This window comes from Drosophila sechellia, chromosome 3L, assembly GCF_004382195.2.
Source record: "Drosophila sechellia strain sech25 chromosome 3L, ASM438219v1, whole genome shotgun sequence".
NCBI classification, from domain to species: Eukaryota; Metazoa; Arthropoda; class Insecta; order Diptera; family Drosophilidae; genus Drosophila; species Drosophila sechellia.
The window spans coordinates 4,856,522-4,870,815 of NC_045951.1; the positions used below are offsets into that span (position 1 = coordinate 4,856,522).

General features: G+C 47.6%; 2 protein-coding genes across 2 annotated transcripts in view; both read left to right on the forward strand.

Annotated features, from left to right (window-relative positions):
* LOC6610836 (dynein heavy chain 3, axonemal) overlaps positions 1 to 11,108 on the forward strand; it is a 34,321-nt gene extending 23,213 nt beyond the window's left edge. Inside the window, exons 34-53 of the mRNA XM_032718193.1 lie at positions 73 to 278; positions 345 to 659; positions 708 to 939; positions 2,205 to 2,330; positions 2,682 to 4,066; positions 4,133 to 4,280; positions 4,556 to 4,766; positions 4,823 to 4,957; positions 5,032 to 5,204; positions 5,866 to 6,033; positions 6,465 to 7,024; positions 7,197 to 7,371; positions 7,454 to 7,626; positions 7,865 to 8,347; positions 8,426 to 8,605; positions 8,661 to 8,820; positions 8,876 to 9,285; positions 9,885 to 10,095; positions 10,185 to 10,223; positions 10,399 to 11,108. Coding sequence (XP_032574084.1) covers positions 73 to 278; positions 345 to 659; positions 708 to 939; positions 2,205 to 2,330; positions 2,682 to 4,066; positions 4,133 to 4,280; positions 4,556 to 4,766; positions 4,823 to 4,957; positions 5,032 to 5,204; positions 5,866 to 6,033; positions 6,465 to 7,024; positions 7,197 to 7,371; positions 7,454 to 7,626; positions 7,865 to 8,347; positions 8,426 to 8,605; positions 8,661 to 8,820; positions 8,876 to 9,285; positions 9,885 to 10,095; positions 10,185 to 10,223; positions 10,399 to 10,722 — 5,814 coding nt within the window. The 3' untranslated portion in view covers positions 10,723 to 11,108. The remainder of the gene's footprint in view (positions 1 to 72; positions 279 to 344; positions 660 to 707; positions 940 to 2,204; positions 2,331 to 2,681; positions 4,067 to 4,132; positions 4,281 to 4,555; positions 4,767 to 4,822; positions 4,958 to 5,031; positions 5,205 to 5,865; positions 6,034 to 6,464; positions 7,025 to 7,196; positions 7,372 to 7,453; positions 7,627 to 7,864; positions 8,348 to 8,425; positions 8,606 to 8,660; positions 8,821 to 8,875; positions 9,286 to 9,884; positions 10,096 to 10,184; positions 10,224 to 10,398) is intronic.
* Positions 11,109 to 12,230: 1,122 nt separating this feature from the next.
* Positions 12,231 to 13,888, forward strand: LOC6610838. Its single transcript, XM_002035368.2, has 2 exons — positions 12,231 to 12,326; positions 12,398 to 13,888. Exons 1-2 carry the CDS (start codon positions 12,324 to 12,326, stop codon positions 13,694 to 13,696), a joined length of 1,302 nt encoding a protein of 433 aa, XP_002035404.2. The 5' UTR covers positions 12,231 to 12,323; the 3' UTR covers positions 13,697 to 13,888.
* Positions 13,889 to 14,294: the final 406 nt, after the last annotated feature.

The following is a 14,294-nucleotide window of genomic DNA, read 5'->3' on the forward strand; positions in this document are numbered from 1 at the left end:
CTCTCTCCCATTTTCGTTTGTGTTTGGGCTTTTTATTGCACCTGGCCGTGAGTAAGTGTTATCCTTTCGCAGGGCTTATCGGAGGCCATGGTCAGTGTGTACCGCGATGCGATTCGCAGCTTCCTGCCCACGCCAGCCAAGTCGCACTACTCCTTCTCCCTGCGGGACATCACCCGTGTCTTCCAGGGCATCGTGATGGTGCCCCCCAAGCGGCTGCCCGATCCCGAAAAGCTGGGTCGCCTGTGGGCTCATGAGACATATCGCGTATTTTACGATCGGTAAGTATAGATGACTTCGTCAGATAAGTGACATAATATATAATTTGGCTAAATGTTCTTTTTCAGTTTGGTGGACCAGCAGGACCGAGATCGTCTGCTCGTGATGGCCGTGGATGCCTGCAAATCCAATCTGCGTTTTCCCTTGGAGCAGGCATTTGGTGAGCGCATCGAACCGGGCGAGAAGCTGACCGACAACGATCTACGTAATCTCTTCTATGGCAATTACATGGAACCGGATGCAGAACCCAAGTTCTACGATGAGGGTGATACCTACGAGAAGCTGGAGAAACTGATGAAGTACTACCTCAGGGAATACAACTCCTTCTCGAGTACGCCAATGGATTTGGTCATGTTCCGATTTGCCATCGAACATGTGAGCAGGTAAGTGTGAGGAATTTAAAAAAAAAACAATGTTTCATATCTTGATAGGGTTTCCCGGGTGCTGCAAATGCCGCGCGGCAACATCCTGATGGTGGGCATGGGAGGATCAGGACGTCGGAGCTCCGCGCGTCTCGCCGCCTACATAGCGGACTGCCGGCTCATGACGGTGCAGGTGTCCAAGAGCTACACCATCACGGATTGGCGCGACGACCTCAAAAAGATACTAATGTCGGCCAGCTTCAATCTTAACCACACCGTGTTCCTGTTCTCCGACGCACAGGTGAGTTAACTTGGTAATGCTCGTAAAAACAGAGATCGATTAGTGGGCTGATGTGGATATGCAAATCCATCAGAATGGCGTTTTAATAAGGTTGTAAATCGCCTCGTAATCAGAACTCAGACCGGGTAGGGAACAATAAACCCATAACTCTACTTCGACTCTCTGACTTCGTGGTAATCTGAGTATGTAAATTGCCAAATTAAATTGAAATTAATTCGAATACTCTTGAAAATTAAGCAGAGATTAGTGGCAGGGATCCGTTGTCGGGGCAAAATTTTGTCGAACGAGTGCCGGGACAATTAAATTTGGCTCGAATGGGTTTTCAATATGGAAGCAGCTCTCATTGTTTTGCCAGAATTTGCATTTATAATTAGGTTAATTGTTGAACTAACTTGATTATTGCTCGGTAATTTGCATAGGCAGCGGCTCAAATTATGGCAAATCAAGAGCACATGGGCTTCAGAAAATTGGCAGCGGAACAAAGGCGGCGTGTGGTGTCGCACCTCAGCCCATAATAAATGTTGGTCAATAAATTAGCATGGCCAAAATCCAATCGATATATGTGCCAGACAATATGCAGGTGTGTTTACACATTGTTGTTATATATTATAATGCTCCGTGTTCGCCTAATGCGCCTTTTGTCCACCGGCTCCATTTGACCATGAAGCGTGACCAAAAGTGGGGATCCATAAGAAGCCATTTGACCGGATTAAAACTGCTTTAATTCTGTTTTGCACAAACTCTGAAATGCCGAAACTCAATCGGATTGGTTGCTCCCTGCCTTTTCGTTTTTGTTCGATGAAAACTTTTCGAAGCATTAGAATGTTTTCGGAATCCTTGGGCCATCCAATCAATGATTTATCTTCTCCTGTAGTCTTCTGTCTGGGCCAACAAAGCCCCATGCAGATATTAATTAACAATTACACCGAAATGACCAACGGGGAGCTGGCTCCTCCTGCTTAGTCCTACCTGCAGTCCCGTGTCCAGAGTCCTGTGCTGGGAGTCCTGAGTCCTGGGACAAGGCCACTTAGGTGAATGCAAAATGCATGTCCCAGGTTCTCTGGGCAAAAGGGCTAGCTCCCCGGCTACATAAAAATGCATTTGGCCAGCAGCATAGCTCAACTTCAGTTAAAACCCCCCATCCCCCAATGCGGTGCCTTGCCAACTTCCACTTCAACTGCAACTCGAACTGCAGTCCGATTTGCATTGCACAATTGTGAATTCTCAGGTACTGATTCTCTGTTTCTCCCTGCGGTCGATTGAAGGCAACGGATGAAGGCTACGTGGAGGATATCAATGGCATACTTAATACCGGTGATTTGCCCAATCTCTATCAGCTGGAGGACAAGGCAACCATTATGGAGAATATGGCAAATGTAGCCAAACAATTGGTGAGTGTGAAGAGAAAGAGTGAGTGCTGTCGACCAAGAAGCAAAAAACCTGCCAAATCGAGCGTTAACAGTGATGGAGATACATTTTTATTCGGCTTATAATCATTGCTCATATGGGAAATCATTTTTCTATTTTAAGAAATATCTTTTTTGACTTGAGTATTATACATAGAGTAATTTGGTCAATTAAGTTTTTATAAAGCTGCTTAGTAAACGGTAGCCAAATTTTGCATCACTGAAACTCTGAAAGCTAAATGCATTCCTACCATAAATCAAAATGCAACTCCCTCTGACCAAACCCCTTCCACAAACCGAGATGACTGGTAACTAACCCCAGATGATTCACCGCAGGGCAAGATTTTGGACACTCTGCCCAGCGAGGTGTACGCCTACTACATCGACCGTATCCGGGAACAGCTGCACATTGCACTGGCCTTCTCACCCATCGGGGATTCCTTCAAGGAGCGAATCCGTGTGTATCCTTCGTTGATCAACTGCTGCACCATCGATTGGTATATGCCCTGGCCAGAGGAGGCCTTGTCCCGCGTGGGAGTTTACTTTGTCAGTTCAATGAACCTGAACCGACCGCATGGAGAGGAGACACAGGAGCCGGTCCAGAGCAAGGATGCCGCTGATGCAGACGAGGAGGAAGTGCGTCGCGAAACTGTTGGTGAAGAGCGGGAGCAGACCCAATTGGAGGCAGACCTGGTCGACTGCGTTATGTACTTCCATCAGTCTGTGGTGGATGCCAGTGAAAAGTGCTACTTGGAGCTAAATCGCCGAAACTATGTGACACCATCTGCTTATTTGGAGTTGCTTAAGGCATTTCGCACTTTCTACTCCCGAAAGCTCGACGAGATTACCCGTTTAAGGGATCGCTATACAACAGGTTTGGAGAAGCTCGACTTCGCCGCTGGTCAAGTGGGTGAAATGCAGACGAATCTCTATGATCTCCAGCCCAAGCTAAAAGTCCTGTCCGAGGAGACGGATCGCATAATGGTAAACATCGAACGTGAGACGGCCGAGGCGGAGAAAAAGAAGGAGGTGGTGGGTGCGGACGAGGCGGCGGCCAATGAAGCCGCTGCTGCTGCTCAGGCCATTAAGGATGATTGTGAAACCGATCTGGCCGAGGCCATTCCCGCCATGGAGGCCGCCTTGGAGGCTCTGAACACCCTGAAGCCAGCTGATATTTTTATAGTAAAGTCCATGAAGAACCCGCCCTATGGCGTCAAGTTGACCATGGAGGCTGTGTGTGTGATCAGGGGCATCAAGCCGGATCGAAAACCGGATCCAAGCGGTCACATGGTGGAGGACTACTGGGGTCCCTCTATGCGCATGCTCAGTGACATGAAGTTCTTGGATTCCTTGAAAACTTTCGACAAGGATAACATTCCACCGCCCATTATCAAGAGAATTCGGGAGAAGTACATAGCAGATCGAGACTTTGTGCCGGAAAAGATCAAAGCTGCCTCGATGGCCTGCGAGGGCATTTGCCGCTGGGTGCGCGCCATGGATGTATACGACAAGGTGGCCAGGATCGTGATGCCTAAAAAGGCGGCTTTGGCCGAGGCCGAAGGGGAGCTATCCCAGCAGATGGAGAAGCTCAATGCCAAGCGTGCGGAGCTCCAGGTTATTCTCGACAAGCTGCAGAAGCTCAACGACTTCTTTGCGGAAAAGTCGCGGGAAAAGAAGAGATTAGAGGATGAGATCGACAACTGCGAGAAAAAGTTGAACAGGTGAGTGCTATCTGGGGAGTCCTAGGCTTAGAATTTTTCCCTAATCTATATTCCGTCCCCATCCAGAGCTGAAAAGCTACTGGGCGGACTTGGAGGTGAGAAGACCCGCTGGTCGGAGGCGGCAAAGAATCTTCACGAATCCATCAGCAACATTGTGGGCGATGTCCTGCTCGCCGGCGGTTGCACTGCTTATTTGGGCTATTTCACGACGGAGGTAAGTTGTTTCTGGTTGGTTTTTTGGTTAGAGCATACATATGTCCCCGTCTAGCGATGACAGGTAAAGGTCCTGTCAACGTCCTTCGTTCCCGGGCTCCCTTCCATAAAGGCTTTTAATATGCATGAGCACGTGACATTGATTTTTCTTTTCGTGATTCTTTCCGCTTTTCTTTTGTGATGTTTTTTTTTTTAAATTGACCGACAGGTCATTTTCGTGGCTTAAATTTTTTGTAACATACATATTTAGCTAAGACCTCAACACTTTCTTTTTAGTACCGTGTTAATATCCTGGACGACTGGAATGCCCTGTGCAAGCGCAAGCACATTCCGAGTAGTGAAACCTTCTCACTGGCCACCACTTTGGGTCATCCGATGACCATTCGAGCTTGGTCGCTGGCTGGTTTACCCGCTGATAACTTTTCGGTGGAGAATGGCATCATAGTGACCAATTCCAGTCGTTACTCGCTGCTCATTGATCCGCAGGGTAAGTTGTTCCAGCGTTATCAGTCCTTCCGGTATCATGTTCCTTATTCCTGGCAGTGCAAGCCAACAAATGGATCAAGAACATGGAGAAGAATAACAACCTAAAGGTGATCAAGCAGAGTGATGCAAATTATATGCAAGTACTGGAGCTGGCCATTACCTTTGGACAGCCTGTGCTCATCGAGAATGTGGGTAAGTTCTAGAGAGGACCCATTGTCCCATTTCCAATACTCACAATGCCTTACCATTCTTTACTGGGGGTACAGGTGAAAAGCTGGACTCGAACTTGACGCCCATTCTGGAGAAGAACGTCATCAAGCACAAGGGAGGTCTGTTTATCAAGAGCGGCGACCAAATGATAGAATACAATCCCAACTTTCGTCTATACATAACGACCTGTCTCCGCAATCCGCGTTATCCGCCGGAAGTGATGGTTATGGTAAGTTGTCCCCAAAAGAAAAAGAAGATATGAAGAGCGGGATAATGGGAGCTCCAGCTCCAGCTCCACCTACATCTCCAGTCTGCAGTCTGTGGCAATGATGACGTTAGTTGTGTAATAAAACGACCAACTTAAATTGATATTTGGAGGATGCGATGCAGCGGCAGCAGGCACTGGGAATATGCAAATTTTCGTTGGCATTGACGATGATAGGGATGAGGATGTGGATGTGGATGTGCGAGAGCGGAATGGTGATGTACGTGCGAGGTGGCTGCATAACTAGCAGTAGAAGCCCCGGCATTGAGGACATCTATCCCAATGCCTCGTCCTGCCCATTGTGCTCATCCCGCTCCTCCGTCGACGTGTTTATAAAATTTTTCCAGCTCTTCGCTCCTGCTGCCGTTTGCCATCGCTTTTTATGCTGCAACTGTTGTCAGCAGTTTTCCTTTTAACCATCTCTATTTTAGCCAACCATCCTCTCCTCAAACGCCCACACAATTTTTGCTTGCTTTTTTTTTGTAGCACATTGTGTGTTTATTTTGAGTTTTCCTTCCATTTTACGTGCCACTCTCGGTGTGGCATGGCTCCACCATCCAGCAACCACCAACCACCACCACCATTGATCCTGTCCTGCCTTCTCCATTTTGTCTCCTCTGTTTAGGTAACAGTATTAAATTTCATGATAACGGAACAGGGATTACGCGAACAATTGCTGGCGATTGTGGTGGCTCACGAGCGTCCCGATTTGCAAGAGAAGAAGGAACAATTGATTATTGAGTCCGCAAGGAATCGTGATGCATTGTACACCATCGAATCGAAGATATTAGAGGTAAGGCTCTTTGGCTGATTCTGTTCGTCCTGCTGATTCTGCTCCAGCTGCTCCTTCTGCTCATCCTGCTCCTTTTGCCACTGCTGTTGGCATAATAAATGTTTTTATTCCCTCGCATGCTCTTTGAGCAGCTACTGCTCCTGCTCAGGCAGTTTCCATTCCAATCCGCTGGCCATGCTCAGCAGATTCAATTAGAGCCGGACTAGCAATTTATGCTTTTGTGCCTGGCCAATGACAATTCAATTAACTGGAAGCAGGATGCTTAAATCGCAAATATAGCGGCGCATTCTACAGTATGCAAAGATCATAACTTGCAATAGTTAAATAAAAATCATTCAAATGTTTTGCTAACGAGAATCAAAAACCGCTTATTTTCCGATCATTTATCTATAAGTTATCCAAATATAACTTACATATAACACTGTTCCCAGGTTCTTTCCACATCAGAGGGCAACGTGCTAGAAGACGAGAACGCCATCAATATCCTTTCGTCTAGTAAGATACTGTCGGAGGACATTCAGGAAAAGCAGGTGATCGCCGTGGCCACTGAAATTGAGATCGATGCCGCACGGCAGCAATATATCCCTGTGTCCAAGCACTCGGCCATCCTGTTCTTCTGCATCAGCGAGTTGGCCAATGTGGATCCCATGTACCAGTATTCCTTATCTTGGTTCCTCAATCTCTTCGTCAACACGATTCTGAAGGCTCCGAAATCCGATCAATTGAGCGAACGTTTGAAAAACCTGAATGACTACTTCACCAAGTCCATATACACGAATGTGTGTCGCTCTCTTTTTGAGAAGGATAAACTGGTCATTTCCTTGGTCATGTGCCTGGGCATCCTGGTCTCGCAGGGTCGAGTGGAGAAGGCAGCACTGCTCTTCTTCCTCACAGGAGGCATTGGATACAAGAGTATTCCCCCGAATCCCTTGGGCGCCTGGCTGCCAGATAAATCATGGGCTTCTGTCTGCAAGGCTGCGGATCTGGATGGGTAAGGACTCTTTCTTATTAATAATATATGTTTACGGCCGAAATTTCACGTACTATATATAATATATATTATATATATTAGTAATATCATTCAACATTCAAGAAAGTTTTTCTGAAAGCAGGCTAATAAATCTTCTTTAATTTTCGAAACCTATACCCTTTTCCCACGATAGCCTCAAGAACCTGCCGCAGATGATGGAAACGCACTCGGATGAGTGGCACAACTTCTACGACGCAAGCAATCCCGACCAGCTGCAGCTGCCGGCACCGCACAACACGGTGAACGACATGTACTTCCTGATCGTCATCAAGTCTCTCCGTCCGGACAAGTTGGTGCCAGCCGTGCGGGTAAGTTGAGCCGCATCCGTAGCCGAAAACCCAAGGCCCCTGAGGCACGGCGTGCACATTTAATATCCCCCGATTTTGTCAGGCTTTCATTACGCGCAACCTGGACCGCTCGTTTGTGGAGCCGCCACCCTTCGATTTGGCTGCCTCGTTCGCGGACAGCTCGCCGAAAATTCCGCTGGTGTTCCTGCTCTCGGCCGGATCGGATCCCATGGCCAGTCTCTTCATGTTCGCCAAACAACGCAACATGTACGACAAGTAAGTTAATTAACGAGAGTGGCTCATATTTCCGTGTCCGTGTCCATGGGTGGGTGATGATGCCGATGGTGAAGCTGCCGGTGCTGGCTGTGGAGGTGGTGGTGGCTTGTTTTCGATTAAGCGCGACATGTGCGCCTTGTCGATATGTGGCCTCCGCCTCCGATTCCGCAGCATACCTATCTGTGCTTCATCCAGCTCTTTAAAGAAATTTATGCTAAGCACATCTCGTCCCAAACAGATTGAAAACCATCTCACTGGGTCAGGGACAGGGTCCGCGAGCGGAGAAGATGATTATGGAGGCCGCCCGACATGGCCAGTGGGTGGTGCTGCAGAACTGTCACGTCGCCATCAGCTGGATGGGCGACCTGGAGCGGATTTGCAACGACACCACCTTGACGGATGGAGCCAACCATGACTATCGGCTCTGGTGCACCTCCTATCCCAGTGCCGTCTTCCCCGTCTCCGTGCTGCAGAACTCCGTCAAGATGACGAACGAACCGCCCAAGGGGCTCAGGGCTAACATGCATCGCTCCTTCACCTCGGATCCGCTGATGCGGGACAAGTTCTTCACCAACGCCTTCCTCTTCTCGGACAGCGCCAACAAGTGCTGGTTGAGGGGCGTCTTTGCTCTGGTCTTCTTCCACGCCGTCGTCCAGGAAAGACGAGAGTTTGGGCCCTTGGGCTGGAACATTCCCTACGAGTTTAACGAGTCCGATTTGAAGTGAGTAATAACATATAGTTGTGTTGTAAATATTGGAAATTATAACGTAACTTATTTTCATAATGTACTTTCGTGCAGAATCTCCCTGTTGCAGTTGAAGATGTTCATCAACCAAAGTCAGAGTATTCCCTTCCGCGGCCATGTGTATTTGACTGGAGAGTGCAACTACGGAGGTCGAGTCACTGACGACAAGGATCGCCGTTTGATACTATCGCTGCTCAACATGATATATAATCCTAATACCATCGAAGAGGATAAGTTCGTTAACAAACTCAACATATGCCGAGCAATGCTAACCTATTTATTTACCCAGCTATGCCCTATCTCAATCTGGAACCTATCGGGTGCCCATGAGTCCCACTCGCTTGAATTCCATAGAGTATGTCTCCAGTTTCCCGTTGAGTCCCCATCCCGAGGTCTACGGACTGCATGAAAATGCGGATATCAACCGCAATGTTAAGGAAACTAACGCCGTAGGTCTTCTTAAAAAAAAATATAACAATAAATACCAATCGACTATTTTGACAGCTCATCAGTGGCGTTTTGCTGACCCAGACCGATTTGATGGCCTCCGTGAAGGCCAGTTCCTCTGGCGGCGCCAAGGAGGACCCGGCCATAGCCATCTGCAAGCAGGTCCTCAAGCAACTGCCAGAGGAATTCAACATTGACGAGGTGTCCAAGACGTATCCCGTGATCTACACCAATTCGATGAACACCGTGCTGCGACAGGAGCTGATTCGCTTCAATCGCTTGCTCTCATATATCCGGAAGAGTCTGGTCAACGTGGGCAAGGCCGTGGTGGGTCAGATTGCCATGATTCCCGAACTGGAGCGAACACACGCCTCGATGGTCATTGGCAATCTGCCGGCGGACTGGCTGAAGAAAAGCTATCCGTCGCTTAAGCCATTGGGCAGCTACGTGAGCGACCTTCTGGCCCGGTGAGTACTCCTGTTCTCCAGCCTTTTGATGCAGTCATGTTCAGTGCACTGAAAAAATATCTTCTTCATGTAAAGATTTCCTGGGTAGCCTGTTTCTATTTCTTATAGAGCTTCTAGTTAGTTTGTTTTGCCTTAAGTATTACATTTTATTGGAATAGTTTAGATTAACTATTTTTTTTTCCTTTGGGATAGAAATAGTTTTTTTTAATAGTATTTCTAGACATTCGGACAGCCCTCAATATGGCATTGTATTGAGCTGAGTTGCCAGTAATACGCCGCGTGCGCCCAGCTAGAAGTTCTTTTCGTTTCATTCGTTCTTTGCCTCAATTGTGCAAATATAATAAATGTATACGGCACACACATCCGATGCTCTTCCTCCTGTGGTTGCCACTGCCACTGCCATTCATGGCAAAAATCTTATTTGCTTTTGACATCAAAGGACGATGCTGTTTGTGTGCTCCTGCTCCTGCTCCTGCCAAATGCTTTGTGTGCACTCCCATTCCCATGGCCTTTTTTGCCATTCGCCCATTTCCATTGTTGTCGCATGTTTAATATTTATTAATAAATTGAAAAATAAGATAACTCGTCTCCATTCGCAGGCTGGCCTTCTTCCAGGAGTGGATAGACAACGGCGAACCAATGGTTTATTGGATATCTGGCTTCTACTTCACCCAATCCTTCATCACGGGCGTTCTGCAGAACTACTCGCGCAAGAATCGCTTCCAAATCGATATGATATTGATCGAGTTCGCGGTGACCAAGTTCGAGGTTCAAGTCCCTGGAACTCCCGACATAGGAGCATACATCCGGGTGAGTCTATAAGCGAACTTATTATGCAACCCGAATAGAATACAAATCGAACGAGTTTATAATCTAAAACATTCCCACACACGCAACAGGAACAAAAAGAGGTCAATGATGAGACCAAGTTTATTCAAGTAAGATTGTTTTTAATATATTCATTTCCCGCAATGCATGCAAATTGGACAGTAGCTAAAAATAGATTGACATGCTCCAATATAACCCACATTTATTTAATAGCATTAACATTATTTCATAATTCTATTATTAGTTATTATTGATTCCACTGACAAGTTTTTTATTTGAATGTAGGGCATCTTTATCGAGGGCGCCCGCTGGAATCGCAAAACCAAGGAGGTGGACGAGTCCTTCTCGAAGGTCCTGTTCGATACACTGCCCGTTATTTACCTGCGACCCGTGCTGAAAGCCCTGGAGGATCTACCCCGCTCCACAGCCGGCGCTGAGCCGGAGACCGTCTACGACTGTCCCGTTTATAAGACCAGCGAGCGGAGGGGCGTCCTGTCCACCACCGGCCATTCGACCAATTTCGTGATGTACCTGCAGCTGAGGTGTTCCCGGAAACCCATGCATTGGATTAACCGGGGCACGGCTTGTCTGTGCCAACTGGACGACTGATTGGGATTGCATGTGGCCGTGGAGCAGGTGGCGATCCCGGATCTGTGACTGTTTATGTCTTTTTTCATGGCACAAAGGGCCGCCTGTCCCATCTATATGCAGATATGTATTTTGATTTTGTTCCGTTTGATTCCGCTGTACATGAAGCCCGAGAGCGCACCGTCCTGTTTGTTTTTTTGGGACCCCTCCTTCCGTATTCACCTGGGGCAATGTGGCAAGTTGGAGGGGCAGTGTCATTTTGATGATGATGATGCTGATTGCCAGATATAAATTAAATATGCACAGTAGTATACAGCCTGGCTGGATATATTTTTTATGTGTGCCCTTTACAAATGAATAAACGAAAGCATAAAGCCCCACGAAGCGCTGTGTGAATATATTTGAAATTAAGACGGTTTTTTTGCCCCGATTCGAGATGACCAGGAAATAAAGTTAATGAAAGAAAGATATCGGTGTTTCGTGCGCAGTTTAAATTCGAATTACAAGAATTTACACACAACACAGGGCTCAACAGGATGTAACACACGAATGAGTTAACACGTTTCAGCATTATAAAAAGCACATTTTATTCTATTCTTATAACCCATCTACATATCAAACACTTTTCGACAGACAGCCCCACACTCGACACTCCCGCCAAGCCAATGCCATTGGCATCGTCAAGTGGTGCTCCATCATACATTCCCATCGCCAGAATGGATTCCTATTCCTCCGAACTATCGAACGCTGTGAGTGGGAGATTGCCAAGCTATTTCAGCTTATCCGCAAGATTTATGGCTTGCCTGCCGCTCAATTGGAGCATCTACGCCATTTCGGCTTAAAAATATAAATTAAAAATTGGAAAAGTGGCGATCTCTTAAATCATGCATCTATTAATAGCCGCCTAATGGAGCGTGGCGAGCAAAAACCGAAAATAGCAACACTCCAACACTCGATGGACCATCAAGCGCGTATCAATCGAGATGGCGTATAAATACTTTCGGCCGATCTTGGCCTTAAGCGATCATCGAGATCCAAGAGGCAAGAGCCTCCAAAAATACTTTGAAAAGCGGCGACTTCCGCTTGCAATTACCAATGGTTATGGATTGTCACAAATGTATCCGATCTATTCAGGCATATGGCAGACATAAATCGATGCAAATAATCGAGACAATCGAAGAGCCCTCGACCATTGTTCCATCTGCCTACGAATCTACAAATATAAAATATCTACAAATCTATCTGCGGACTTCGCCGGCTAGTCTTTGTTTACTTTCGTTTTGTCTTCTGGCAGCTGGCCGCGCTAATCATCTTATATGGCCAGCCAGAGTTCAATTGGAGCTTGAGACACTTTTTGACAATAGCAACTAGACAATCCAAATCTGAGTTCGGCCCGAGTAGAAGAAGCCATCGATCGATGCGGTAGTCCGCGCTTGTTAACCGGTTTCCTCTGCGATCATCGTAGCTCATCTCAGTTCATCTGATCTCGCAAAGTGAATGGACATCGGTCAGCCGAGAACTTTTCGCGCAGTTTGTGTATAAATAGTGTCGTTGGGTCTGGTTTGGAAACAGAATCAACTTTGGATTAATCTAGCAGACATCGTCTTGGATCTTCTGGAAAAATGGTTAGTTTTCCGGCAGTCATCCTGCGACTAGGACTAACCCATATCCCTCTCCTTCGCTTATTGCCTTGCAGAAATTCTTTGTAATTGCCTTTGCTGTGATCGCAGCTGCCTCGGCGGCCTCCATTGCCACGGATTACCTGCCGCCAGTGGACAACAACCTGGAATCTGCCTCCGATCTCGTGGAGGTGCCCGCCGAGCAGGGAGTTCTCTCCGACGATGGATACCGCTACAAGACCGTGCGCCGCCTGAAGTTGCGCCACCGTCGTGATGTGAACGAGCTCCCCTCCGGTGAATACCTGCCCCCTGTGGAGGAGTCCGCCTCCGAGTCTTTTGGCGTCGAGACTCCTCTGGCTGATGATGGCTACCGTTACAAGACCGTCCGCCGTGTGATCCGTCGTCGTCGCGACGTGAATGAGCTCTCCGCCGAGTACCTGCCCCCTGTTGAGGAGTCGTCTTCTGATGCTTTTGCCGTCGAGACTCCCCTGGCTGATGATGGCTACCGTTACAAGACTGTCCGTCGTGTGATCCGTCGTCGTCGTGATGTCTCCGAGCTGTCCCCTGAATACCTGCCCCCTGTTGAGGAGTCCGCCTCTCAGGCTATTGCCGTGGAGACCCCTCTTGCTGATGATGGCTACCGTTACAAGACCGTCCGTCGTGTCATCCGCCGCCGTCGTGATGTCAATGAGCTCCCTTCTGGTGAGTACCTGCCCCCCGTTGAGGAGTCCGCCTCCGAGGCTGTTGGTGTGGAGACCCCTCTGGCTGATGATGGATACCGCTACAAGACTGTCCGTCGTGTGATCCGTCGCCGTCGTGATGTGAACGAGCTGTCCGCCGAATACCTGCCCCCTGTTGAGGAGTCCGCCTCCGAGGCTGTTGGTGTGGAGACCCCTCTGGCTGATGATGGCTACCGTTACAAGACTGTCCGTCGTGTGATCCGTCGTCGTCGTGATGTCTCCGAGCTCTCCCCTGAATACCTGCCCCCTGTTGAGGAGTCCGCCTCTCAGGCTATTGCCGTGGAGACCCCTCTGGCTGATGATGGCTACCGTTACAAGACCGTCCGTCGTGTCATTCGCCGCCGTCGTGATGTCAATGAGCTCCCTTCTGCTGAGTACCTGCCCCCCGTTGAGGAGTCCGCCTCCGAGGCTGTTGGTGTGGAGACCCCTCTGGCAGATGATGGATACCGCTACAAGACCGTGCGTCGTGTGATCCGTCGCCGCCGTGATGTCTCTGAGCTGCCTTCCGGCGAGTACCTGCCCCCCGTGGAGGAGGCCGCCTCTGCCATCATTGATGTGCCCGCCGAGCAGACCGTCCTGGCCAGCGATGGCTACCGCTACAAGACCGTCCGTCGTCTGAAGCTCCGTCGCCACTAAGCCGCCGATTGTGTCACCTCCCACCGCAGCATTTGAGATTTTCGAGGATATTTTTCCAGAAGAAGTCCTGACTTTGACAGTCTCAAAGTGAAACTAACAATAAGTCGAGCGTATTAGTCAATTTGAATCCACTATGAACAACCCGAGTACAAACCCGAACTAACAATAATAAAAACATTTTTAAAACAAAAATCCTACAACTACTTATATTTTTTTGCAGAATATTTTGAATATTTGAACTATCTTTTAAACAATATGCCTAGGATTGGGATTAAGCTCATAAATTCGACTCAGATAGCAACAAAGGCTTCGTATAGAGAAAAGATTTTATAAATATATTATTTAAAATGGGCAACAAATAGAACAAACTCGTATTCTTATTTAAAGAACTGTTAATGGACAAAACAAGTTTAAAGAGACCAAACAACTTTTATTTTAAGCAACAATAACTGATAAAATCTTGTTTCTTTATTTCCCCGACACATACAGACACAGAACATATATATAATATTGTGTAAGGACCTGGACTCAACGGATTTAGCATATTTTAACATGTTGCGCTTAGAAATATACGAACATAAATAAAAATTATTTTTTC